General features: G+C 49.3%; 1 protein-coding gene across 2 annotated transcripts in view; it reads left to right on the forward strand.

Moving 5' to 3' along the window:
- The window catches only part of LOC137650981 (uncharacterized), a 121,855-nt gene that overhangs the window by 87,199 nt on the left and 8,162 nt on the right, over nt 1-26,494 (forward strand). For both annotated transcript variants that reach the window (XM_068384127.1, XM_068384123.1), the window contains exon 3: nt 5,671-5,848. In XM_068384127.1, coding sequence (XP_068240228.1) covers nt 5,671-5,848 — 178 coding nt within the window. The remainder of the gene's footprint in view (nt 1-5,670; nt 5,849-26,494) is intronic.

Raw genomic sequence — 26,494 nt, forward strand, 5'->3', positions numbered from 1 at the left:
TCAGCAGTCCCCTGTGCGCGCGCGTCGGCAGTCTCCCGCGCGCGACCCCGGGTATTTCCTATCGTACGAGCAACATTACGCTCCCCCGAGCAAGCGCCAATACCCTCCCGCGCGCGAGGTTGCAGGACAACGCACGGCAAGGTCGCCATCACCACATTCCCCTCCCCGCAAGCACAGAACAGCGCGCTCGGCGGTGGAAGGGAAGCTTCTAGAAAGGTCCAGGAACACTTCTTCTTTTCGGGCGAACCCCCCTATGGAAACTCCTCCCAGGGCTCTATCGATCCGTCCCCCCAGAGGGAGTGTCTGACAGCGCAGCTGTCAGCCAACAGCCGTGGTTTGGGCCACTAATCAGAGCGGTTACACAGGCTTTCAAGCCTGTTCTCTCTGAATTGGGCCACAAATCCTTGGCTGCATCTACCCCTCTGAAGAGAAAAAGACGAGTTTCGGAAGCGGTGACTTCTCCAAGAACTAAGCTGTCTCCTCGTAAGCCCTTGAGGCAGGTTCCCTCCCCCCCCCCAGACTTTGTCTCCCTCCCTGTCGGACGAGGATTTCCCGTCCCCAGGGGAGTCACGTGAGGTGGGACGTTCCCCCATCGCACCAATGAGGGAAACCCCACCTCGCGTTGAAAAGTCTTCCCGGGTAGGGGCGAAGAAGAACTTGCCCCCGTCTTTGTTAGAGTCCTGCATCCTTCCCAGGAAGGAGTCGAAGCACTCGAAGACAATACCAAAATCCTCGACGATACTTAGGACGGAGCCAGCTAGTCACTTGGAGAACGTCCGCGATTCTCCCCAAGAAGAGCCTTTGGGGACAGGAGACTTCGCTGCAAGTCCAGCATCCGGAGGAGAACTACAGGAGTCAGAACATGCATTATGGCAGGTTCTGACTCTTATGAGGACTCTCAATGGGTTTGCCGACCCAGAGATTCCCCCTCGAGAGGGCAAAGACACGGTCTTGGACTGAGTATTTGGAACTCCAAAACCTTCTAAGGCCAGTGCGACTCTACCCTGATCTCAGGGGGTTAAGAGTACCAGGGACAAGATCGTGGTCCAGCTCTCTGAATTAGCTTCCTCCAACCGCTCCAGTGCCGGCAACAAGCTTCTCCCACCTCCTCGTGTACAGCAGAGGAGGTACTTCGAGATCCTGGAGGAGCCTTGTTTAGCTCTCCCTCTTCACCATTCTTTGGAAGAGCTTACCAGTGGAATCCCTCTTGAGAGACTCTCCAACCGGCAGGTCTCACTCTCGGCAACTGAGATCCTTAACCAGGAGAAGGTTGCGAAGTGTGCTATGCAAGCCACTTCGTGGCTGGATATCTGGTTAGGGACCTTAGGTATCCTGATACGCTCTTAGGATTTCTCCAAAGAACGTACCAGGAAAGCTATGGAGACGTTCCTCCTCTCAGGCACTCGCACGATCGAGTTTCTGGCCCACCAAGTCTCGAACTTGTGGGCAAACACCATCTTGAAATGTTGAGATGCAGTAGCTGAGAGGTTCCATCAGAAGGTCCCTAGCACCGAGATAAACAGGCTCAGGCATTCTTCCTTGGAAGGAACAAATCTGTTTGAGCCTAAAGACGTGGAACATGCAGCTGAGAGGTGGAGGAAGTCCCACCAAGACTCCCTCCTGCTTAGGGCTTTGACATCCAAGCCCTATAAGCCTCCAGCACCATAGCAGTAACGTCTTACCAAGACCACGAAACCGACAACGGCAGCGAAGACAGTGGTGTCTAAGCCCTTTCCTTTTAAGGACAGGAAAGACAAAAAGTCCTCCAGAGGAGGTAAGAATCCTAGAGGGAGCAGCCGAGGCCGCAAACGCTAGGATTGACAGTCCCCCTGCATGTCCACCAGTGGGGGGATGCCTACAAAGTTGCGCAGACAGGTGGCAGCAACTCGGGGCCGATTCCTGGACGATTTCCATAATCAGTCAGGGATATCGCGTCCCGTTCACAACATCTCTACCTCCCCTGACGGCGGATCCAGTGTGATTGAGCTCCCTTGCCATGGGATCAGCAAGGGGGCAAGCCCTTCGAGCAGAAGTCCAGACCCTGTTGAAGAAGGGCGCTCACCAAGAGGTCCTCGACGGGTCCCCAGGCTTCTTCAGTCGACTCTTTCTTGTAAAGAAGGCGTCTGGAGGCTGGAGACCAGTCATCGACCTCTCAGCTCTGAACAAGTTTGTCAAACAAACACTGTTCAGCATGGAGACGGCGGACACGGTCAGGCTAGCAGTGAGACCGCAAGACTTCATGTGTAAACTGGATCTGAAGGACACGTACTTCCAGATCCCAGTCCATCCGTCTTCAAGGAAGTACTTAAGATTCAGCCTAGACAACAAGGAGTACCAGTTCAAGGTGCTGTGTTTCGGTCTCTCCACAGCACCACAGGTTTTCACCAGAGTGTTCACCCTAATATCTTCGTGGGCACACAGGATCGGCATCCGTCTCCTTTGTTATCTGGACGACTGGCTGATCCTAGCAGACTTGGTGTCATCCCTTCTTCAACACCGAGACAAACTTCTGGGACTTTGCCAGGATCTGGGGATCATGGTAAATCTCGAGAAGTCCTCTCTGCTTCCCACTCAAAGACTGGAGATACCTAGGCATGATTATAGACACCAATCTCCACAAAGCCTTCCCATCAGACGACAGGATAGCAAGGCTGAGGAAGGTCGAAAGGCCTTTTCTCAGACGAGAAGAACTTCCAGCCCAATCGTGGTTACGTCTCCTCGGTCACCTCTCGTCTTTGGCTCGTCTAGTTCCCAACGGTCGCCTCAGGATGAGATCCCTCCAGTAGCGACTCAATTCCCGGTGGAATCAAGGCTACGATTCCCCGGATGTCATGATCCCTATGGGACATGCGGAACGGACGGACCTCCAGTGGTGGGTGACAGACGAGAACCTACGAAAAGGAGTGGATCTTCTCGTCCTCCCCGCGGATTTGATGCTGTTTTCGGACACCTCAAAGAAAGGGTATGGGGCCCACGTACTGCACCACACGACCTCAGGCCTATGGTCAGAATCAGAAAAGTGCCTCCATATAAATCTTCTAGATATGAAGGCCGTATTTTTGGCCCTTCAACAGTTCCAACATTACCTGGCGGGTCACTCTGTGGTGGTGATGAGCGACAACACCACAGTAGTGGCTTACATCAACAAACAAGGAGGTACCTATTCGAAGCAGCTATCCCATCTTGCAGTAGAGATACTGAGATGGACGACCGAAGTTCACTCGATTCCACTATCAGCTTGCTTCATTCCAGGCAAGAGGAATGTGCTCGCCGACAATCTGAGCAGAGCGTCTCAGATAGTGAGTACTGAGTGGTCTTTGGATCATCTAGTAGCCAAAAAAAGTCCTGACTTTGTGGGGTTCTCCGACTGTGGATCTGTTCGCTACAGCGCTGAACTTCAAGCTTCCGCTGTACTGCTCCCCAATCCCGGATCCCAAGGCGCTCTGGCAAGATGCCTTCCAACCATGGTGGGACAACATCGACGTTTACGCCTTTCCCCCGTTCTGTCTGATGAGGAGGGTGCTCAACAAGACCAGAATTTCATGCCAACATCTTCCACAAAGCCGTAGCTTCACTACGACTTCACGCCTGGAGACTATCCAGCATCTCCTCGCTGAGAGAGGATTTTCACAACAAGTTGCGATCAGGATGTCTGGACATCTGCGAAAGTCATCCGCAGCAGTCTACCTGGTAAAGTGGAAAGTCTTCTGTGGTTGGTGTCGTGGAAGGGGTATCTCTCCACTCTATGCCACTATTCCAACAATAGCGGAGTTCCTCGTGTATTTGCGGGAAGAACTGCGCCTTTCAGTCTCGGCGGTGAAAGGCTATCGCTCAGCCTTAAGTCTAGCCTTCAGCCTCAAAGGAATGGACATTTCTTCTTCGCTGGAACTTTCCGTACTCATACGAAGTTATGAACTTAGCTGCCCTCAGTCGGAAGTGAGACCTCCTCCATGGAACGTGGTTCGAGCTCTCAGGTCTCTTAAGAGACCTCGCTATGAACCATTACGCCAGGCTTCAGACCGCCACCTAACTTGGAAGATGGTGTTCCTACTAGCTTTGGCTTCGGCCAAGCGGGTTAGTGAACGTCATGGTCTCTCGTATGACATCGCCCATTCAAGGGGATGGGGGGAGGTAACGTTCAGATTCGTCCCTGAGTTTATTGCTAAGACTCAGAATCCTGGAGTAGCAGATCATCGGTTTGACTCCTTCCAGATTTCGAGTCTCCGTTCTGTAACAGATGACCCAGACCATCTCCTACTATGCCCAGTAAGGAGTTTTAGGCTATATCTCAAAAGAACAGCTGCAGTCCGTCCTCAGGTGCCAACGTTATTTGTTAGCACAGGGAGGACTATGAGGAGGGTCACCAAGAACACCATCTCGGCTTGGATTCGTAGGGTGATTCATCTGGCGTTGAATCCAGACCCTCCTCCATCACGTCGCCCTAGAGCACATGATGTCAGGGGCGTAGCTACGTCTCTGGCCTTCAAAAAGAATTTCTCAGTGACGCAGGTTCTTCAAGCTGGGGTGTGGAAGCATCAGACGACCTTCACAGCAAACTACCTGCAAGACGTGACCCACAGGAGGCTTGATACGTTCTCTATCGGCCCTGTGGTGGCTGCACAACAGCTGGTTTAAAACCTCAAGCTCCTTATTGGACAAGTAGCAGAAGGTTGCGGGCATTGTTACCCAGTTTTAGTCTGCATGAATGAAAAGGTTTGTCTGGCCCTTATTCTTTTCTTCATCTTCCCCTCTCTTGGGGAAAGCAGCATCCTGGGTTCTCTGCATAGCAGACCTCAAACCACTGCAGGTAAACCATGTTTCCTTGTGTTCCTAGTATTAAGCTAATACTGTCACGTCCCCATACCCTGATGAGGCGGTATTGGGAGAGTCCTTGACTAAAGTTTCCATCCAAAGAACTTCAGGTCAACTTCCTAGGACGAGTCACACTTCATTATACCTTCACACACAGGTTGCGTAGGCCGCAGTCCTTGCGTAGCAAGGTTCTAGCGAGGTGCAGGGACTCCTTAGTTTTGAGTGCTAATATACTCAAATAACGAGCCCCCTGGCAAAGCCAAAAGCCAGTACTGGCTGGGACGTCCACCTTTCCTAATGGGTAAGTCACCCCTATTAAATAGTGTGGTTTGTATGTCAGTTATGGAACAAATGACAAATTCGTAGATAATTCGTATTTTTCCTAACTATACAAACCTTAGCTATTTAATCAAACTTGCCCGGCAGCCCTATCACCCTTGAAGTCCTACCTCCAAGCAAAATGAGCTCAAGCACAGGTGTGTGTGAGGGGGGCGTAGCAAGCTACCCTCCCGCACCCCCGCTAACTAGCGATGGGGTAGTAAACCCTCGTTAAAATTCTAATGACTCATTTCAGCGACGCCGAAAGTAGTACCCCTGTTAAATAGCTAAGGTTTGTATAGTTAGGAAAAATACAAATTATTTACGAACTTGTCATGTTTGCCTATAAAATGAGCACTGTATTGTATTGGAGAAGTATTGATCTAAAAGCTCAAGTTAGAGATGACTGGCGAAATCTAATTGAGGCCCTTTGCGTCAATAGGTATAGGAGATGATGATGATGATGATGATTGTTAAACCTGTGATGAATAATTTTCTCATTCATGTTTTTTTTCTTCTCAATATACCTGTTCTCTTTAGGTGGAGGAACTGAGCAGAGGTCATTTAAGTCAAAGTGACCTAAGTCAGGGACAACATATGTTGGTTGGCACTACGTTAGGAGATGCAGCCAGTCAGTTAAGCGAAGGTACTCTCCAACACATCGAGAGTCAAACAGATCTACAGCATCAAGCACAGGAAACTCAAACCTTAGCTGCAGGTTTGTTAGATTTATAATACTTAATTCTGTATAGTACTTTAAGGGGTAGAAGTAAAATATCTGAGTCGTTGGCGTTCGGTGTTACTTGATCTAAAATATTTTTAACCTGATGTCTAGTAGTTTATAGAATAAAAATATAATGGTAGTTGTTATAATCATATGGTGAAATGAAGGATTTATTCATAGCAAATTCCAGTTGTCAGGAATTAAAGACTGAAATAAAATTTCATCCTTTTACCAAAGCATTTATTGCTTCATTGTTATGAAGCTTCATCTGTGGTGGATAATGGGGGAGAGTGGGCTGTGGCACCCTAGCAGTACCAGCCAAACTCGGTTGATTCCCTTGTCAGGCTGGGAGGAACGTAGAGAGGAGAGGTTCCATTTTTTTGCTTCATTCATTTGATGTCGACTACCCCCCAAAATTGGGGGAAGTGCCTTGGTATATGTTTGTATAAACTTGGTAAACCTATTAATAAATTACAATGAAAATTGTGCAGTTAGACCATTGGCATATTTGTTCTGTTGAAGATACAGATTGTCTCATTTTAAAAAATGCCGTACACTTTGCCTCAGCGCTGCATTGACAAGAAAGTGTAATTAGGTACTGGCAGATTTTATAATTTTAATTGTCCATACTTGCAAGTCACAGAGCATGGAGTCTTGACCATGAAAAAACTGTTTGTTCCAACACAGAGTACTTACCTCGAACTACTTTCTTAGGAGTATCTGGGATCTCCTCCCAACCGACCAGAATTTTGTGTTGTTTACTCTACTCCCGTTTTCTATGCGGGGGAACCTCTGGCGGAGTGATACGCGCCACGAGGTGACCCGGGGTCAGAGAGCGTGCTCGTTCAGGTCTCGGTCGCCAGTAAGTTTTCTGGTCGCGTCGTGATAACATCTCGACGCGCTCTCCTTACCCAGTGCGACCCTTTGTGTCCCACGCAGTCCCCACGTGGTCCCATTGTGTTCATTCCATACCCTTTCCTACCTTTTCCCTCTGTGTTCCTGTGTTTCGCGGTGCCTTGCTAGTTCGTTATGGAGCATTCCCGTCGTTGTCCTGGGCCTATGGCCGGTAAATCTTGTGGGGCTTTCCTATCTAAGCCGGAGGTCAACCCTCACTCCTTGTGTTCGTTGTGTAGGGGCAGCGTATGTTCCCCTACAGCCACGTGTCCGGAGTGCGAGTCCTGGAACGAGGTGCTGTGGGTGCGCTACAGCACCAAGAAGAAGAAGGCGTCCAAGAGGTCACCTAAGAAGTCGAGCATCTCCTCGCCGCTTGCTTCGCCCGATGCCTCTTCGGATAGAGCTTCTCAGCCGCCTTCCCCTACCCAGAGTAGGGGACGAGGTAAGTCCGTTGCGGGGAAGGGGCCCATTGCTCTTCCCCAGGAGTCTGTGATGCCTGTTAGTGGGTATGATATGTCGGTTCAGGTAAGTGGGGGGCCTGAGGGAGGGATGGGTGTGTATTCGGACGACAGAGTCCTGGTGCCAGCAGGGCCCGTCTCTTCCGACGATCCTATGTGGGGAAAGGCTCTTCCCCCGCTTCTTGGGCCTGCATTTCAGGTACGTCAGCAGCCAGGGGAGACGCCGAGAAGGAGGATTCACCGTCGTCGGACCCCCTCGCGTGGGTGCCGCCGAGGACGCCCTTCAGGTCGCCCATGAGACTGAAGGAAGAATTCGAGGCGTGGTTTCCCAGTAAGAAATTGCCTCGCTCTCCCCCAGCGCCTTCAGCAACGCTCCCTCCCGTCTTCCTGGAGCCTTCGTCACCAATGGACCAGCACGAAGAACCGCCAGCGGCGCGGGACGACTCAGACCATTCAGCGCGGTCCTTCAGATCTTCGGTCTCCTCTTTCGAGTCATACTCTTTCTCCTCGAAGGACGGAGGTCCGAGGGACCCGAAGAGGAGACGAGAGAGGTCCCTCCCGTTCCCGTTCCAGATCTCGCCACGCCAGGAGGCGCTCTAGATCCCCCAGAAGGAAGCACAGGAGAAGCCATTCTCCTAGGGAGGAATGGGTGCGAGAAGCCATCCCACGCAGCCACCTCCTAGGAGCTTCAGCAGTCCCGGGTACCTCTGGCTGGCTCCAAAGAGCTCGTTTTCCCTCCACGAAGTACGTCCCCTACAGCAGGTCCGAGTGTCGGCGAAAATCCTCACTTCAGGCTCCGGTCGACAGGCATAAATCCGCGAAGGTTCCGACTCCATCCGCCTAGCGGAGAGAGTCGCCCTTTCGGCCTGGCAGCCGTGTCCCAGCCTCCAAGACTTCGACAGGCCGTCTGGAGCGTGAGAGACAGCCAGTGACCACGAGGAAGCCCGCAGCAGCTTGGTCCTCCGCAGGGAGAGACAGGTCCAGGACGAAGGCCTCCGTCCCAGCGGCGATGCCCGTTCTCCGACCAGAACTGCCGAAGTCATACCACGACAAGAAGATGCCACCACCTCGAGCGGAGCCCCCTGTCGTAGGTGTACCTTCTCAGGCAGAGGACCAGCCGGCGGAAAGCCTAGGAGATGGCGGGGAAGGCTCAACGGACAAGGCCTCCGCGTATAGAAAAGTGCTAGCCCTCATCAGGTGCCATCACAGGCTAGACGAGCCGAAGCCCGCGATGGATGAAGACTGGCTCTCTGGCCTCAGCAGGTTGGTGGACACCCCCGTACAGCAGAGGCCCTCGCTGGCTCTTCCCCTGGCTAGAGATGTTATGCTGGGCATGGAGCTTATCAACAAGGTAGTAGCCAGCCATGCGGACGCCCCCAAGAGTCAGAGCGCCTCCAAACTCCTCCAAGGTTTCAAGACTCAGAGGATTTGGCTCTGGACTTAGTCTACGTTTCATCGTGGCTAGACTGATGGGCCTGCACACTAGTGGGTTTTCAGGCCTTGCACGACCTCTCGGTCCCCGAGAACTAGACCTTGCTAAAGGAACTGATTAGCTCGAGGGAAAGGCCCTCAAGTTCCTGTCCCACCAGTCCCTCTCGCAGGCAGCCAACTGGGTACTTCGAAAGAGGGATACGGTACTTAGTAAACTAGTCAGGAGGCTTCCAGACAGGAAAGCGAGAGCCCTGAGGAACTTACCCCTGTGGGGAGAGTCAGTGTTCCCCCTGAAGGCTGTGGAAGAGACGGTGGAGAGGGTCAGGAAACTGAAGGGTGCGGGAGAGCCCAGACCCCCTCCAGCAAGAAGACCTGCCCATAGGAGACCCTCTTCAGACGTCTCTCACCCTTCCTGCTCCTCACCTAACCAACCCAGAAGGGACGCCCCAGCAGCGACCTGGCTCCACTCTTCGCAGCCCCCATAGGGAAGCTTCGACCCCGCAGACAGCCTTCAGACCGTCCTACTCGAGCTCCAGGAGGGGACGCTCTGGCTGCACCTCTCGAAGGAGGTAGGAGGGGAGGTCCCCTACTCTTGCCGAAGTCTCAGGTGGGGGGATGCCACAAACAATCTTGGCAAGCATGGGGGAACCACGGAGCGGATCCGAGGACCGTAGCAGTACTAAAGGAGGGATACAGGTTGCCCTTCCTAGCGAACCTGCCTCCTCTGATCCCAGATCAACAGGCAGAGTGGTTGGCACCCAAGGACCCCTTGAGAATAGCAGCGTTGCAGGAGGAAGTTTCGGCAATGCTGGCGAAAGGTGCAGTAGAACCGGTCAAGAACCCAGGCCCGGGGTTCTACAGCAGGCTCTTCCTGGTGGAGAAAGCGACAGGGGGCTGGAGACCGGTCATAGACCTCTCAGCCCTCAACAAATTCGTGTGCAAGACCGACTTCAAGATGGACACCGCGAAATCGGTCCTATCGGCCTTGAGGGAGGAGGACTTCATGATGTCCATAGACCGCAAGGACGCCTACTTCCAGGTCCCTGTCCATCCCTCCAGCAGGAAGTACCTAAGGGTGAAATATGGTACCCAGACGTTGCAGTTCAGAACCCTTTGCTTCAGACTGTCGACAGCTCCTCAGGTCTTCACGAGGGTCTTCGCAACGGTTTCAGCCTGGGCACACGAACAGGGCATCCGCCTGATTCGGTACCTAGACGACTGGTTGTTACTTTCAGCCTCAGAGGAATCACTGAAGGAGCAAGGCGCGAAGCTCCTGCGGTTCTGCAACGTCTTTGGTATCATCGTCAACCTGGGGAAGTCTCAGCTGATACCCTCCACTAGGATGACCTACCTAGGGATGGTCCTAGACTCCCGGTTGGCGAGAGCCTTCCCCTCCGCGGAGAGACTGGACAACCTAGAGCAGATACTCCGGCCCTTCCTGTCGGGCCAGCCCAGGAGAGCCAAGGACTGGCAAAGACTGATAGGCCACCTCGTGTCATTGGAGAAGCTAGTCCCCCAGGGGAGGCTCAAGCTCAGGAGCGTGCAGTGGAACCTGAAAGAGCTCTGGAACCAGGGGGACTCCCCGCACAAGATAGTCTCGGTGTCCCAGGAGACGAAGGAAGTCCGGGGATGGTGGCTCGTCAGAATGAACACCCTCAAGAGAATGCCCTTCGCAGCCGACCCCCCGGAGATGCTGCTGTTCACGGACGCATCCAAGGAGGGTTGGGGTGCCCATCTTCTCAACAAAACAGCAAAAGGAAAATGGAAAGTCGGGGAGACGAACCTGCACATAAACGTGCTGGAGATGATGGCCGTACAAAGGGCATGCCGGGAGTTCGTCCTTCTACTCCGAGGAAAAACCGTGGCCCTGATGTGTGACAACGCCACGGTGATGGCCTACGTGAAAAAGCAGGGAGGACTGAAGTCGAGGGAGCTGTGCAATCTCACAACCAAGTTCCTGGAATGGGCAGAGGAGGAACAGATCAAGGTCACAGCCAGATTCATTCCCGGAAAGAAGAACGTCCTAGCCGACGGCCTCAGCAGGATGGGCCAAGTGGTAGGTTCCGAGTGGTCTCAACACCCGGAAGTGCGTAAGACCCTCATCCTGAAGTGGGGCTCTCCGGTGATAGACCTCTTCGCCACGAGACTAAATGCACAGCTCCCCGTGTTGTGTTCTCCTGTGCCAGATCCAACAGCAGCGTTTGAGGACGCCTTCCAACACCCTTGGGACAACCTCGACATTTACGCCTTTCCCCCTTTCGGGATGCTCAGACAGGTCCTCAACAGAGTGAGACGGACGGACAACCTGTAGATGACTTTGGTAGCACCCTGGTGGCCGGAGAGAGAATGGTTCGCAGACCTAAAGGAACTGGCACGCCTTCCTCCTTGGCCTCTTCCGGACAGACCAGACCTTCTCCGGCAGCCTCACTTCCAAAGGTTCCATGAAAACCCTCGGTCCCTCCGCATTCACGCATGGAGGTTATCGAGCGTCTCCTGAGGAAGGAAGGATATTCATCGAAGACCGCAGCAAGGATGTCAGGGTACCTGAGACGTTCGTCAGTCGCGGTATACCAGGCGAAGTGGGCTACCTTTACAAAGTGGTGCTCCTCGAAGAACATCAAGCCGTTAGGGGCCTCCATTCACAAGATAGCAGACTTCCTGGTCTATCTCAGGGACGAAGTGGGCACGTCCATCCCAGCCATTAAGGGAGTCCGGGCGGCGTTTGCCAAGTCTTCCTCCTAAAAGGCATCGACCTAGGTTCTTCCAGACAGATCTCGATGCTCATCAAGAGCTTCGAGCAGTCGTGTTCCCCCCAGGCCGCTAGAGTGCTCCAGTGGGATGTGGCTAGAGTACTGAAGATGCTTTCGGAACCGCCCTTCGAGCCGCTCAAGGACATCCTAGACAAAGAACTTACCCTCAAGATGGTTTTTCTGTTAGCCCTGGCATCGGCCAAAAGAGTGAGTGAGATTCATGGTCTGTCGTATGAGGTCTCACACTCGAAGGGCTGGAAAGAAGCTACCTTCAGGTTCTTACCAGCCTTCATAGCCAACACTCAGAATCCAGTGGTTTGGGACCCTAGGTTTGAGGGCTTCTCAGTGCCAGCTATCCCGCGGTTGGACAACCCGAGGGACTTGCTACTGTGCCCTGTCAGAGCGGTACGCAAGTACCTAGAGAGGACGGCCAACCGTCGCCCTGAGATCAAGAGTCTGTTTGTCTCCTCAGGACTGGTGAAGAAGCCGGTCTCCAAGAATACGATCTCCTTCTGGCTGCGACAGGTGATCATGAGGGCATACAGCAGCTCAGGGGTCTCTCTTCCAGGAAAGCCTAGACCTCACGACATTAGGGGCGTGAGTACTTCGTTGGCCTTTGAGAGGAGCATGGCAGTGGGCCAGATCCTGAGAGCAGGTACATGGTCCAGACAATCTACCTTTACTGCTCATTACCTAAAGGCTTGTTCGAAGAAATCCTTGGACGGGTTCTCGCTCGGTCCCGTCATTTCCACGCTCCAAAAGATTTAAGGTGTAGCCCCGGTAAGTCCAAGAGACGCAGGTTCCTTCCTTACCCCTTTACCCCCTTTTTCACCTTCCCCTACATGACCCTTGAATCCTTCACCTGCCATGGGACACGTCAGTCAGTGAAAGAATACGGCGCCAAGGATTTGTTGCAGGGGTGAGTTACTTAGACACTAAGATAGGTTTTTGCCTAGTTTTCCCTATTTTCTCGTTTTTCTCTTGGGTCAGTAGAACCTAGCCTCCTATCTAGGTTCCCTTGTTTCCCTGCATTCAATGGTCTCTAGGTCCAGAAGGCCACTCCCACCTCCTAAGGTATAAGTCTCCCAAGAAAGTAGTTCGAGGTAAGTACTCCGTGTTGGAACAAATCACAAATTTTAAGTAATTTGTATTTTTCCTAACAGTACTTACCTCGAACTACTTTCGGGTTATGGCCCTCCCATCCTGCCCCGAGTGCCTTACAGGACTTAATAGAAACCTTCTACCAAAATTTACTGGCGACCGAGACCTGAACGAGCATGCTCTCTGACCCCGGGTCGCCACATGGCGCATATCACTCCGCCAGAGGTTCCCCGCATAAAAAACGGGAGTAGGGTAAACTACACAAAATTCTGGTCGGTTGGGAGGAGATCCCAGATACTGCTAAGAAAGTAGTTCGAGGTAAGTACTGTTAGGAAAAATACAAATTAATTAAAATTTGTGATTTTTTCTCTCTTCCCCCCATATCCCACCCTTCTGAGCAGTTGGTGTGGGCTTGATCTTTCTTTACCGGGTGAGGAGGAGACAATCATGCGTCTAGCAGCACCTCAGAACAAGCATACTCAGTGCTTTATATTATTTGTTTCTACTTAGTAACAAACCATCATTCAGTAAAGCTAGAAAACTCAGCTGTTAGAAGTTATAACGAGATGTCGGTAGTCACTAGCGTCTGGTGGGGTATCATCATCATTGTTATTGTTATCCTTCACCCCTTAGTGACATATGTCAACAAGCAAGGAGGTACTGTTTCACAGCATCTCTGCGACTTGGCGAAGCAGACTCGCTCTTGGGCACTAAACAACTCTGTGGAACTGTCAGCAAGATTCATTCTGGGCTAAAGGAATGTACATGTCGTGGCCTGATTGGTAACGTTTTTGCCTGGTGTTTGCCAGTCGGGGGTTCGAGTCCCACTCAGGCTCGTTAGGGCCATTTGTGTCTGCAACCTTACCATCCTTGTGAACTAAGGATGGGGTGTTTGGGGGAGCCTATAGGTCTATCTGGTGAGTCATCAGCAGTCATTGCCTGGCCCTTCCTGGTCCTAGCTTGGGTGGAGAGAGGGCTTGGGCACTGATCATATAATAAATGGCCAGTCTCTAGGGCATTTTCCTGCTTGCTAGGACAATGTCACTGTCCTTTGCCTCTGCCATTCATGAGTGGCCTTTAGACCTTTAATTGCTGACAGTCTCAATAGCTAAGTATTGTGTTCATCCTCTAGTGGCAGTGTCTTTTGACTTTGTGAGGTTCTCCATCAATAGATATGTTCCATCAATAGATATGTTTGGTACAAGGTTCAACAGAAAACTATTAGTGTTCTGTTCACTGGTCCCTACCATCTAGTGGTACAAGAGGACGCGTCCCAACACCTGATTTGAAGGTTATTCAACTGGGCTGATTACCTTGAACATCTGAGTAACCTTAATGGCCTCATGCCAAATAATACCCAGGTCTAATGATGCTTTTGTTTTAAGTACCGAGAGAGCTACCCCTTTTCTCCAATCTTCTTTGCCAACTACACCTTCAGAAGTACCCTAAATCTCTGAAAGCCCTGTCACTTCACAGGTGGAGACTATGCAACATCTTCTTAGAGTGAAAGGCTGTTTGTAAGGCACTGCAAAATAGATGTCTGATTATCTCTGAAAAACCTCAGTAGCAGTATACCAGTGAAAGTGGGCAATCTTCTGTAATTTGTGCCATAGAAAGTGTACTTCTTCAGTCAGTGCCTCTCTTCGCCTAATTACAACTTTCTCGTCTACCTTCGCAGAAAGAAGTTTCTCTCAGTTTCAGTACTGAAAGTCTATCGCTTTCTTGAGTCACTTATCCAGAGGGCACCTGAAGAAGGTCTTGGGCCTTCGTCAGTTTTTTTCTATTAGTTGACTCAGTTTGGAAGAACAGATTGAAAGACCTCAATTGGGTGTGTTTTACTTGCTGCCCAAAAATTTATGACGTTAAATTCAGGACGCAGATATGATTTATTTATTTTATTATTATTAGTTTTGTTTATTTTTTTATATTTTATTATTGCGCTCGCCATGAATAGCGAGTGGCCCTACGATTGTACTCGCCAACGACAAATTCAACTCAGCAGTGTCCAAGGTCAGATGTGCCCAATATCCCCAAATCCTGAAACTGTCCCCACCCCCAAAAAATAAATAAATAAAAATAAAGAAGAGAAAGAAAGAAGCTATTTATTACTGTAAAAAAAACTTTCACCAGGTAAAATTCACTCAGTATTATAATTTATTTATCTTGAAAACAGGATATCTACCGGTAATTTATTTTTTATATATATATATATATATATATATATATATATATATATATATATATATATATATATATATATATATATATATATATATATATATATATATATATATATATGCCATCCATCCTGAATAATGTATCAAATTGTAATTTTTGTCACCTCCTAATGATGAAAATGTACATTCGTGTGAACAGCATCCACGGATACGAGTTAAATTTCATAATCGTCAGGATCCGAAGACTCAGATCTATCGCACCTAAGCCGCCTCCGATAGCCTTATGCTGTTAGGATACGTTATTCAAAGTAAATTTATTCTTGGATATAAGGTTTGTTTTGCATACCTGTAAACTCCTAAGGGTTTATCTAACATAGAAGTGTGATTTAACATCGTTTAAATAATAAATTGGCATGAAATAATTGACGTTTGAAAACAGACACAAAGGGAAAGCACGTCTATTTATAGAAACTGAAATCAGACAACGTATGTATCGTAGTGTTCAGAGAGCGACTTCCGCTTGACCTACATGTACGCTACGATTTGAGATCTCGATTGCTACTTCAGCTAAGAAAATAAAAAAAATTTGTACTTGTATAATTTCCCACCGGTACGATAGGTAGTATTGAATAAACATACTGGTTGGAAGATTTGTGAAAAATTAATAAGCGCACTGGGTGGAAATGGAGCGTACCGGCTGGAAGAAATTTGAAAAATAATTAACATACCGGTGCGTTTATTTGATACTTCAGAGTAGTTGGGAAATAGTCTCCTCAGTTTGTCCCCTTTCATATACACATGTTGAAACTGATGGCGGTTTTCCTGACGTTAAAGAAGGAACATTCATTTCAAGATTTTAATCGACAACCAAACAGCAATTTTTGTTTCATGAGAGGAGATCCTTCTTGAGGATTCTTAATGCTGTAGTTCTCCCACTTATGAAGTTCCTTAAAGAAAGGGATTTGTCCCTTTCCCTGATCCACCTTTCGAGCTCTGCTTTCTCCAGAGAAGACAACCCTGGACATGAAGTTGTTCTTTGATCAGAGCTCCTTCCAAGAGATCCTTGAGGTTATCCAAGTTCTCCAAGGGGATCTGTTTGCATCAAAAGAGAACTACAAGTTTCCACTGTACATTGCTTTGAATGGGGATTTTCTGGCAGTGATAAGAGATACCTTGAACCTGGAATGGAACAGGTGATTGTCCACGGGGAATGCAAGTGTACTATATCCAGGCCGATAGGTTACCTGCTTAGTATCCTGACTTGGATTCGGCCTAAGCAGTGAAATGGTCATTGATATGTCCCCGAAGGGATACTTCCTCTACCAACTCAAGGGATCCTGTGAGGATCCCAGTAGTAAGGCAAAGTCTAGGTCATCCACAGATCCAAAGTCAATAACGTGGATAGGGGCCTGGTCCATTACACCCCATTTCCAAAATCCCTGACTACTGAAATTGGGATATCAAGACGAAGATCTCTTGAGATACTTTCTGGGTAGATACTCGGCAGGTCGCGTGATCTTAGAAAATTGTACTATTCAGCACAGTTCTTGGTTAATGACACTCATTTGCTATAGAAATGTTTTAAATGAAAAATCCTCATTATAAACTCTTGGAAAGGGTTAGGAAGTCTCCCAACCCTTTCTTATAATGACCACCAAACTAATAGAGATAGGCTCACAACACAAATGCTGACTTATCTAAGATATTCACTTCAATAAGACAGATGACAGTCCACCCTAGACCCGATATCATATAACTTTATGATTTACTAAGCCATGAGAACTACTAAAGTGAGCCTACCCATCCTTAAAATAGGAAAAAATTCATGTAATATATGATTCTATCACACACATCTCTTTTCTCCCTTCAATACCCATATCGGATGAATATAGAAGGATAACTACTTGTAAGAACAGCTGACTGACTGGTCAACACTCACTTCGTTGTCATATACCTGTTTGTTGGAAGACGGGAACATCTCCCCAACCACAAAATATTAAATCTTCCAATTTAATCATGTATTCGGAAATAGTCTAAAAAATTGGTTTTAAAGAACCACTATGACAGTACTTAGTAAATACACTTAATCCTACTTCAATACTAACCTTACCAAGGTTATAATGGATAGGCTAATGAACACTCGGGCATGATTCAGCTAACATTAAGCTAGGATCTGACTGCAGTACAATTGGAAGTAATAATATTTACCCGTAACCCAACTAGATAACTTCCAATAAGGTCACGCTAGCCGCTAGCCTAGCCACAGTGTAAATGCCCTTCCTATTTCATAACGATGTAATAATTGGACCTCGCTGATAATGAAATGAAGTTACCAGAATGGTCCTTGTAATCAACAACCCCTTTTATGTTACTGAGAGATAAAATGTCTAGAACAGTATTGTATATGTACTTAGGAAATTATAGGAGTCATAACACACTAACATTTGGAGGGCAAGAAACAAACAATTACTCGAATGTCGGCGCTAATCAAGCATGCTTATATTCTATAATTAAGCAACAAAAGGAAGAAAAAAAAACCTGAATATGGGTACTTAATAATGTTCTTGAAGTGATTGATGACACAAGATACATTGAGTATCCTTCAACACCCCAATATGAATGGTGTTTGAGGGTTTTTTGTGACGTAAGTACACTGGTGATGATTGGAAGAAACCTCTTTGGGACACTGTGCATGACGTCACTCATAATAGACAACTTGCACTACTGAGGTGCTGTGGCAAGTACAAATAGGCCTGAACTTACGAGTCCGTGTTTTGCACGTTGATATACAGGCCGTAGAGCAGGAGTGACAATAGTGTACACACCTAGTTTGTTTATCATAGAACCCTGCAAATGATGTGTGCAACTGTAATATGTTTGGAGGTGGGACAATAGATGTGACAGAGAATGGAAAATTAATTTTTCAATGATATTCGGCGATAGGAGCAATTTTCGTAGATGAAATCAAGAGAACCACAGGTAAGCTTCATTGAAATAATTTCCCCATCATTGCTGCTTGTGCTGTTTATACAGTATTTATGAATACTATGAGATGGCTGACTAATAATTATTTGTACTGTATTGTTGGTATGGCTTGCCAGAAAAATTATTACATCATTTACAAAGCCTTTTGTTGGATATATTTGTTACTTTTATCAAGTACAAATAATTCTACAGTACTTTATATTCTGTATAGTAAGAGCTGTGTAAAATCTTTGAATGGAGAATGTATACATGAATTTGTTCCGTAACTGAAATACAAACCACGCTATTTAATAGGGGTATTACTTTCAGCGTAGATGAAATGACGAGCCATTAAAATTTAACGAGGGTTTACTACCCACACCGCTAGTTAGCGATGGTAGTCGGACGTGTCCGCTTTCATCCTCGCCGCTCATTGGCAGCCATTAATGCTTTTTTTGCTTTGTCTTCGTGACAGGTTGGTGTGTGAAGTTGGCCTCTGCGATTATGCGCACCTGCGGAACATTCATGTCGACGGTCGAGACAGACCCTCACACCCTTTGCCCTTACTGTAGAGGTCAACGGTGTGATAGTGATAACAAGTGTGGTGAGTGTAGGGAGTGGTCTACCTCCCAGTGGGAGAGGTTTTCTCGGCGACGTAAGAAGGCCAGGCGGGATATTTCTCCTTCGAAGGGTTCTTTGAAAGGAGAAAAACCCAAGGACTCTTCTTCCGTTGCTCTAACCTCCTCCGAAGCTCCCACTCGGTCGGTCTCTTTCGAGAGACCGGCGAGTGGTAGCGTATACCATTGTACTGTTTTCCAAGGTCGGGGTTCGAGAGATGACGTTGCCTCCCCTAGCAAGGCAGCTCCACCTCTCCCCCCGGGGGAGGATGTGTCACTAACCCATCTTTTGTAGCTTTGATCTTCCTTGGGGAACGGCCCCCAGAGGGCGCATCCGCTGCAAATCTCGCCTTCCTCTTCGCCAGAGAGGCCTTCCATCACCTGCGGTGAGGAGGCGCCTCTTTGGTTCGTCATCTCCGTTGCAGTCTACCGCAGAGGAGCCTCTTCAGCGATCACCGACTGTTCCTGCTCTGGTCCTGGACCTCTCAGCGGATCGTTCGCGATCCCCTTTGGTGGAAGGTCGTCCTTTTAAAGGACACGTCGACCTTCCACCCGTCAGAACTGCCGACCTGCCATCGCCGTTCCTGAGGGCTGGTGCACGCTACGCGCCAACAAATCCTGACTTTCATGCTCGTCAGGGATCGAACCCTAATACTGGGCATCAAGGGAGTATGCGCCATCGCGTGCATACTTCCCTCACGCGCCATGCCGATGATAGGCATACGTGCCAACGTTCTCCTGCGCGCCAGGCTTTGCCTGAGCTAGCATGCCCACGCTCACCTGCGCGCCATCAATCTCCTGCGCACCAGCAACCTCCTGAGCGCCAGCGCTCTCCCACGCGTCAGCGCTCTCCAACGCATCAGCGTTCTCCTGCGTGCCAGTGCTCTCCTGCGTGCCAGCGCTCTCCTGTACGACAACGATCTCCTGCGCGCCAGCGCCCATGCACAGCGATCGTCTCTCCGGCGCGCCCACGCACAGCGATCATCTCTCCGGCGCGCCCATTATCTTCGGATCTGGGCGCTGTTGGGAAGTCTAAGGTGACTTCTACTCGCCAGCGCTCACCAACGCGCCAACAGCTGTCTCGCGCTCGCCATCGCTATATAAGGGTTTGTGACTGAGAAAACTTTAGTGGTTTGTGTGTGTATGAAATATATTTGATTTTATTTTTTGCTTTTGTATCCCTCAAGCCCCCCTTTTTCCAAAAATGTCTTAATGTGTTATTGTTCCTTTCCAGGTATTGACAGCAGCCCCTACACTCAGTAGGGAGTGTAAGGGAGAGCAAATTTAGAATATTTCCTGTTATCAGTCTGTACTAGTCTGTGATGCTGTTCTATATCCATACCTTGTAACTAGAAGTAAGCTACTGTGTTGCTATATGAGAGTGTGTCATGAACATTAAATAGTTAACAGCAGCTATGGAAATGGCATATCTGGTCAGAGGCCCAAGAAGTGAATTCCGATGTTAGGAAGAGGGTGACTTTTGAGTTTAGTATGAATTCAGACTTATTCAAAACCCCTTCCAAGATTGAGAGATTTCAAATGTGCTGTTGACAAACTTGTCGAGACAGTGTAATGGTGGGCCCGCACAGACCTGTACGACATAGTATGCGGCTGTACTTTTCAGAAATTAGGACTGTTTAAGTGACTTTGCATCCCAATGGTGGACGGGAGATTGATGAGAACAGTATTGATTTAGGGAAAATTGTGGTACTGTATTTTTCACTGTTATATGTTCTTTATAGATGGCATACTGGTACTTGCGCAAATAGATACACGGTTAGGTGTGCCTTGGTTTAGACTTGGCCTGTATAGGAACACTTATGAGTGTCCCACCTGGGGGAAGAAAATTTCCTGTGTGTGTATCACTGTTACCCTGTTGCTGAAGTTTGACGTTAAGGAATGCTAATTTTGTCTTTAATTTTCTATTTGGATTGATGGGTCCATGCTAACATAACCCTAACAGTTTTGTACAAATAAATTTTATTTTTTTGTTTTATGAACACTGCATATTATTCCTGTTCCTACACCAATGTGCCCCCCTTCCCCAGCCACTGTTTTTTAAGATCTCTTAAGTACCGTAACTTATCATAATTCTTTCCTCCCACACTGTGTCCCGTAATTAATTAAACAATATTTCCTTTCACCTAATGTTCTTATACTTGTACTTATGATCAGCAAGCAAAAGGGAGGAGAAGCAAACGGGTAAGTCAGGTTCTAGCTGGGTCCCCTTGCCCAGTATAAATCAAGGGGTGGTGCCCAGTACTCAGGTCTGTTGAACTGTTACTCAGGTTTTTGGGTATTCCACTGTTGTATATTTTTTTGTGTAGTGAACGTCGGGTTGTGGTCGGCATTCGGACACTAGGCAGTTAGGGTGCTACCTCTGGCCACAGTCCGCAAACCGACACTCTCAGTCTCCTACTCGCACCCACGAGGATACGCGCACGCGCCCATTCTCTCCTGCAGTTGCGCGCCAACGCGCACAGGCTTCAACTGCGTGCCTGCGCGCCAGAGGTATCTCTCCTGCGCTCGTGCGCCCTACGACATCTGCTGGGGTGCGCGAACTCTCGCCCGCGCGTCCGCGTGTTCAATGCCCTGATCCTGCGCGCCCACGCGCGCACAAACTTTCACCTGCGCGCACGCCCCATCAGTCTCCTGTGTGCCCACAGTCTCCCGCGCACGCTCCTACGCGCCATCATTTTCCTGTGCGCCCTCGCAATTACCCACACGCGAACGCAGGTGCATCAGCAGTCTCCCGCGCGCACCATCCGTCAGTCTTCCGCGCGCGACCCTGGGTATTCTTCATCGCACGAGCACCATTACGCGCCCCTGCGCGAGCGTCAATACCCTCCCGCGTGTGAGGCTGCAGGACAATGCACGGCAAGGTCGCCATCGCTGCATTCCCCTCCCTGCAAACACACAACAGCGCGCATTGCGGCAGAAGGGAGACATCCAGAAAGGTCCAGGAACCCTTTTTCTTTTCAAGCAAACCCACCTTTGGGAACTCCTCCCAGGGATCCGTCGATCCCTGTCCCTCCAGAGGGAGTGTCTGACAGCGCGACTGTCAGCCAACAACCATGGTTCGGTACTCTAATCATAGCGGTTATGCAGGCTTTCAAGCCTGTTCTCTCTGAATTGGGTCACAGATCCTTGGCTGTTTCTACTCCTCTGAAGAGAAAAAGAAGAGTTCCGGACGTGGTATCTTCTCCGAGAGCTAAGTTGAATCCACGCAAGCCTTCGAGGCAGGTTCCTTCACCCCCCCAAACTTTTTCTCCTTCCCTGTCGGACGAGTACTTCCCGTCCTCAGGGGAATCACGTGAGGTGAGGCATTCCCCCATCGCACCAATGGGGGAAACCCCACCTCACGCTGAGAAGGCTTCCCGGGTAGGGGCTGAAAAGAACTTGCCACCGTCTATGTTGGAGTCCATCATCCTTCCCAGGTATGAGTCGAAGGACTCGAAGACGGTACCAAAGTCCTCTACAAGACCTAGGACAGAGCCAACTAGCCACTCGGAGAACGTCCGCGAATCTCCCCAAGAAGAGCCTTTGAGGACAGGAGACTTCGCTGCAAGTCCGACGTCAGGAAGAGAACTACAAGAGTCAGAGCATGCATTTTGGCAAGTTCTGACTCTATTGAGGGCTCTCAATGGGTTTGCCGACCCAGAGATCCCTCCTCGAGAGGGCAAGGACACGGTTTTGGACCGCATATTTGGCACTCAAAAACCTTCCAAGGCCAATGCCCTGGTCTCAGGGGGTTAAGAGTACCAGGAACAAGATCGCTGTACAGCTCTCCGAGTTGTCCTCCAACCGTTCCAGTGCCGGCAACAAGCTTCTCCCACCTCCTTGCGTACAGCAAAGGAGGTACAGTACTTCAAGATCTTGGAGGAGCCTTGTTTAGCTCTTCCTCTCCACCATTCATTGGAAGAGCTTACCAGGGGAGTCCCTCGAGAGGCTCTCCAACCGGCAGGTCTCGTTCTCGGCAACCGAGATCCTTAACCAGGAGAAGGTTGCGAAGTGTGAAGTGGCTTGACATCTAGTTAGGAACCTTAGGTATCCTGATACGCTCTGAGGATTTCTCCAAAGAACATACCAGGAAAGCTATGGAGACGTTCCTCTTCTCAGGCACTCGCACCATCGAGTTTATGGCCCACCAAGTCTCAAACTTGTGGGCAAACACCATCCTGAAACGTTGGGATGCGGTGGCTGAGAGGTTCCATCAGAAGGTCCCTAGCACCGAGATCAATAGGCTCAGGCATTCTTCCTTGGAAGGAACGAACCTGTTTCAGCCTAAGGATGTGAAACAGGCCGCTGAGAGGTGGAGGAAGTCCCACCAAGACTCCCTCTTTCATAGGGCTTTGACATCTAAGCCCTATAAGCCTCCAGCACCCCAGCAGTCCCTTCCGACCAAGACCACGAAACCAACGGCAGCAGCGAAGACAGTGGTGTCTAAGCCCTTTCCTGTCAAGGATAGGAAAGGCAAAAAGTCCTCCAGAGGATGTAAGAATCCTAGAGGGAGCAGCCGAGGCCATAAACGCTAGGATTGGCAATCCCCCTGCATGTCCACCAGTGGGGGGATGCCTACAAAGTTGTGCAGACAGGTGGCAGCAACTCGGGGCCGATTCCTGGACGATTTCCGTAATCAGTCAGAGATATCGCATTCCGTTCACAATATCTCTACCTCCCCTGACGACGAATCCAGTGTCATTGAGCTCCCTTGCCATGGGATCAGCAAGGGGGTAAGCCCTTCGGGCAGAAGTCCAGACCCTGTTGAAGAAGGGCGCTCTCTAAGAGGTCCTCGACGGGTCCCCAGGCTTCTTCAGTCGACTCTTTCTTGTAAAGAAGGCGTCTGGAGGCTGGAGACCCGTCATCGACCTCTCGGCCCTGAACAAGTTTGTCAAACAAACTCCGTTCAGCATGGAGACTGCAGACACGGTCAGACTAGCAGTGAGACCGCAAGACTTCATGTGTACACTGGATCTAAAGGATGCGTACTTCCAGATCCCAGTCCATCCGTCTTCAAGGAAGTAGTTAAGATTCAGCCTTGACAACAAAGAGTACCAGTTCAAGGTGCTGTGTTTCGGTCTTTCCACAGAACCACAGGTTTTCACCGGAGTGTTCACCCTAATATCTTCGTGGGCACACAGGATCGGCATCCGTCTCCTTTGTTATCTGGACGACTGGCTGATCCTAGCAGACTTGGTGTCATCCCTTCTTCAACACCGGGACAAACTTCTGAGACTTTGCCTGGATCTGGGGATCATGGTAAATCTCGAGAAGTCCTCTCTGCTTCCCTCTCAAAGACTGGTATATCTAGGCATGATTATAGACACCAATCTCCACAAAGCCTTCCCATCAGACGACAGGATAGCAAGGCTGAGGAAGGTCGCAATCCCTTTTCTCAGACGAGAAAAACTTCCAGCCCAATCGTGGTTACATCTCCTCGGTCACCTTTCATCATTGGCTCGTCTAGTTCCCAACGGTCGCCTCAGAATGAGATCCCTCCAGTGGCGACTCAAGTCCCGGTGGAATCAAGGTTACGTCCTGATCCCTATGGGACCTGCGGAACGGACGGACCTCCAGTGGTGGGTGACGGACGAGAACCTACGAAGAGGAGTGGATCTTCTCGTCCTCCCCCTGGATTTGATGCTGTTTTCGGACGCCTCAAAGAAAGGTTGGGGGGCCCATGTACTGCACCACAAGACCTCAGGCCTGTGGTCAGAATCAGAAAAGTACCTCCATATAAATCTCCTAGAGGTGAAGGCCGTCTTCCTGGCCCTTCAACAGTTCCAACAATACCTGGCGGGTCACTCTGTGGTGGTGATGAGCGACAACACCACAGTATTGGCTGACATCAACAAACAAGGAGGTACCTTTTCGAAGCAGCTATCCCATCTTGCAGTAGAGATACTTAGATGCGCCGAAACCCACTTGATTCCACTATTGGCATGCTTCATTCCAGGCAAAAGGAATGTGCTCGCCGACAATCTGAGCAGATCGTCTCAGATAGAGTGTACCGAATGGTCTTTCGATCATCTAGTAACCAACAAAGTCCTGACTTTGTGAGGTTCTCCGACTGTGGATCTGTTCGCAACAGCCCTGAACTTCAAGCTTCTACTGTACTGCTCCCCAGTCCCATATCCCAAGGCTCTCTGGCAAGATGCTTTCCAACAACGGTGGGACAACATCGACGTTTACGCCTTTCCCCCATTCTGTCTGATGAGGAGGGTGCTCAACAAGACCAGAACATTGGTCAATCTCTCAATGACCCTCATAGCTCCGCTATGGCATCACGCGGAATGGTTTCCGAACCTTCTGCAACTCCTAACGGAGCTACCGAGAGAACTCCCTCCACGACACAATCTGCTCAGACAACCACATACCAACATCTTCCCCAAAGCTGTAGCTTCGCTACGACTTCACACCTGGAGACTATCCAGCATTTCCTCGCTGAGAGAGGATTTTCGCAACAAGTTGCTGTCAGGATGTCTGGACATCTGCGAAAGTCATCCGCAGCAGTCTACCAGGCAAAGTGGAAAGTCTTCTGTGGTTGGTGTCGTGGAAGGGGTATCTCTCCACTCGATGCCACTATTCCAACAATAGCGGAGTTCCTTGTGTATTTGCGAGAAGTAATGCGCCTTTCAGTTTCGGCAGTGAAAGGCTATCACTCAGCCTTGAGTCTAGCTTTCAGGCTGAAAGGAATGGACATTTCTTCATCGCTAGAACTTTCTCTACTCATACGTAGTTACTCATATGTAGTTATGAACTTACCTGCCCTCAGTCGGAAGTGAGACCTCCTCCATGGAACGTGGTTCAAGTTCTCAGGTCTCTTAAGAGACCTCCCTAAGAACCATTACGCCAGGCATCAGATCTCTACCTAACCTGGAAGACGGTGTTCCTACTAACTTTGGCTTCGGCCAAGCGTGTTGGCGAACTTCATGGTCTCCCGTATGACATCGCCCATTCAAGGGGATGGGGGGAGGTAACGTTCAGCTTCGTCCCTGAGTTTATTGCTAAGACTCAGAATACTGGGGTAGCGGATCCTCGGTTCGACTCCTTCCGGATTTCTAGTCTCCGTTCTGTAACAGATGACCCAGACCATCTCTTACTATGCCTAGTAAGGAGTTTGAGGCTATATCTTAAAAGAACAGCTGCAGTCCGTCCTCATGTGCCAGCATTATTCATCAGCACAGGGAAGACTAAGAGGAGGGTCACCAAGAACACCATCTCGGCATGGATTCGTAGGGTGATTCATCTGGCGTTGAATCCAGATCCTCCTCCGTCACGTTGCCCTAGAGCACATGATGTCAGGGGCATAGCTACGTCCCTGGGCTTCAAAAGAAATTTTTCAGTGACGCAGGTTCTTCAAGCTGGGGTGTGGAACCGTCGGACAACCTTCACAGCCCACTACCTGCAAGACGTGACCCGGAGGCTCGATACGTTCTCTATCGGTCCTGTGGTGGCTGCACAACAGCTGGTTTAAAACCTCAAGCTCCTTATTGGACAAGTAGCAGGAGGTTGAGGGCATTGTTACCGGGTTTTAGTCTGCATGAATGAAAAGATTTGACTGGCCCTTATTCTTTTCATCATAATCCCCTCTCTTGTGGAAAGCAGTATCCTTGGTTCTCTGCATAGCTGACCTCAAACCACTGCAAGGTAAACCGTGTTCCCTTGTGTTCCTAGTATTAAGTTAATACTGTCACGTCCCCATACCCTGACGAGGTGGTATTGGGAAAGTCCTAGTCTACAAGTTTCCATCTAAAGAACTTCAGATCAACTTCCTAGGACGAGTCCCACTTCATTATACTTTCACACACAGGTTGCGTAGCAAGGTTCTAGCGAGGTGCAGGGACTCCTTATTTCTTGGGTGCTGACACACTAAAATAACGAGTCCCCGGGCAAAGCCAAAAATGTTATTTTTATAATAAAATAAATTTTTGAATATACTTACCCGGTGATTATATAAGCTGCAACTCTGTTGCTCGACAGAAAACTCTACGTTAAAAATCCGCCAGCGATCGCTATGCAGGTAGGGGGTGTACTTCAACAGCGCCATCTGTCGTGCAGGTACTCAGTACTCAATGTAAACAAAGAACTCAATTTTCTCCTCGGTCCACTGCGTCTCTATTGGGGAGGAAGGGAGGGTCCTTTAATATATAATCACCGGGTAAGTATATTCAAAAATTTATTTTATTATAAAAATAACATTTTTCAATATTTAACTTAGCCGGTGATTATATAAGCTGATTCACAC

Source organism: Palaemon carinicauda, chromosome 1 (genome assembly GCF_036898095.1).
Source record: "Palaemon carinicauda isolate YSFRI2023 chromosome 1, ASM3689809v2, whole genome shotgun sequence".
Lineage (NCBI taxonomy): Eukaryota > Metazoa > Arthropoda > Malacostraca > Decapoda > Palaemonidae > Palaemon > Palaemon carinicauda.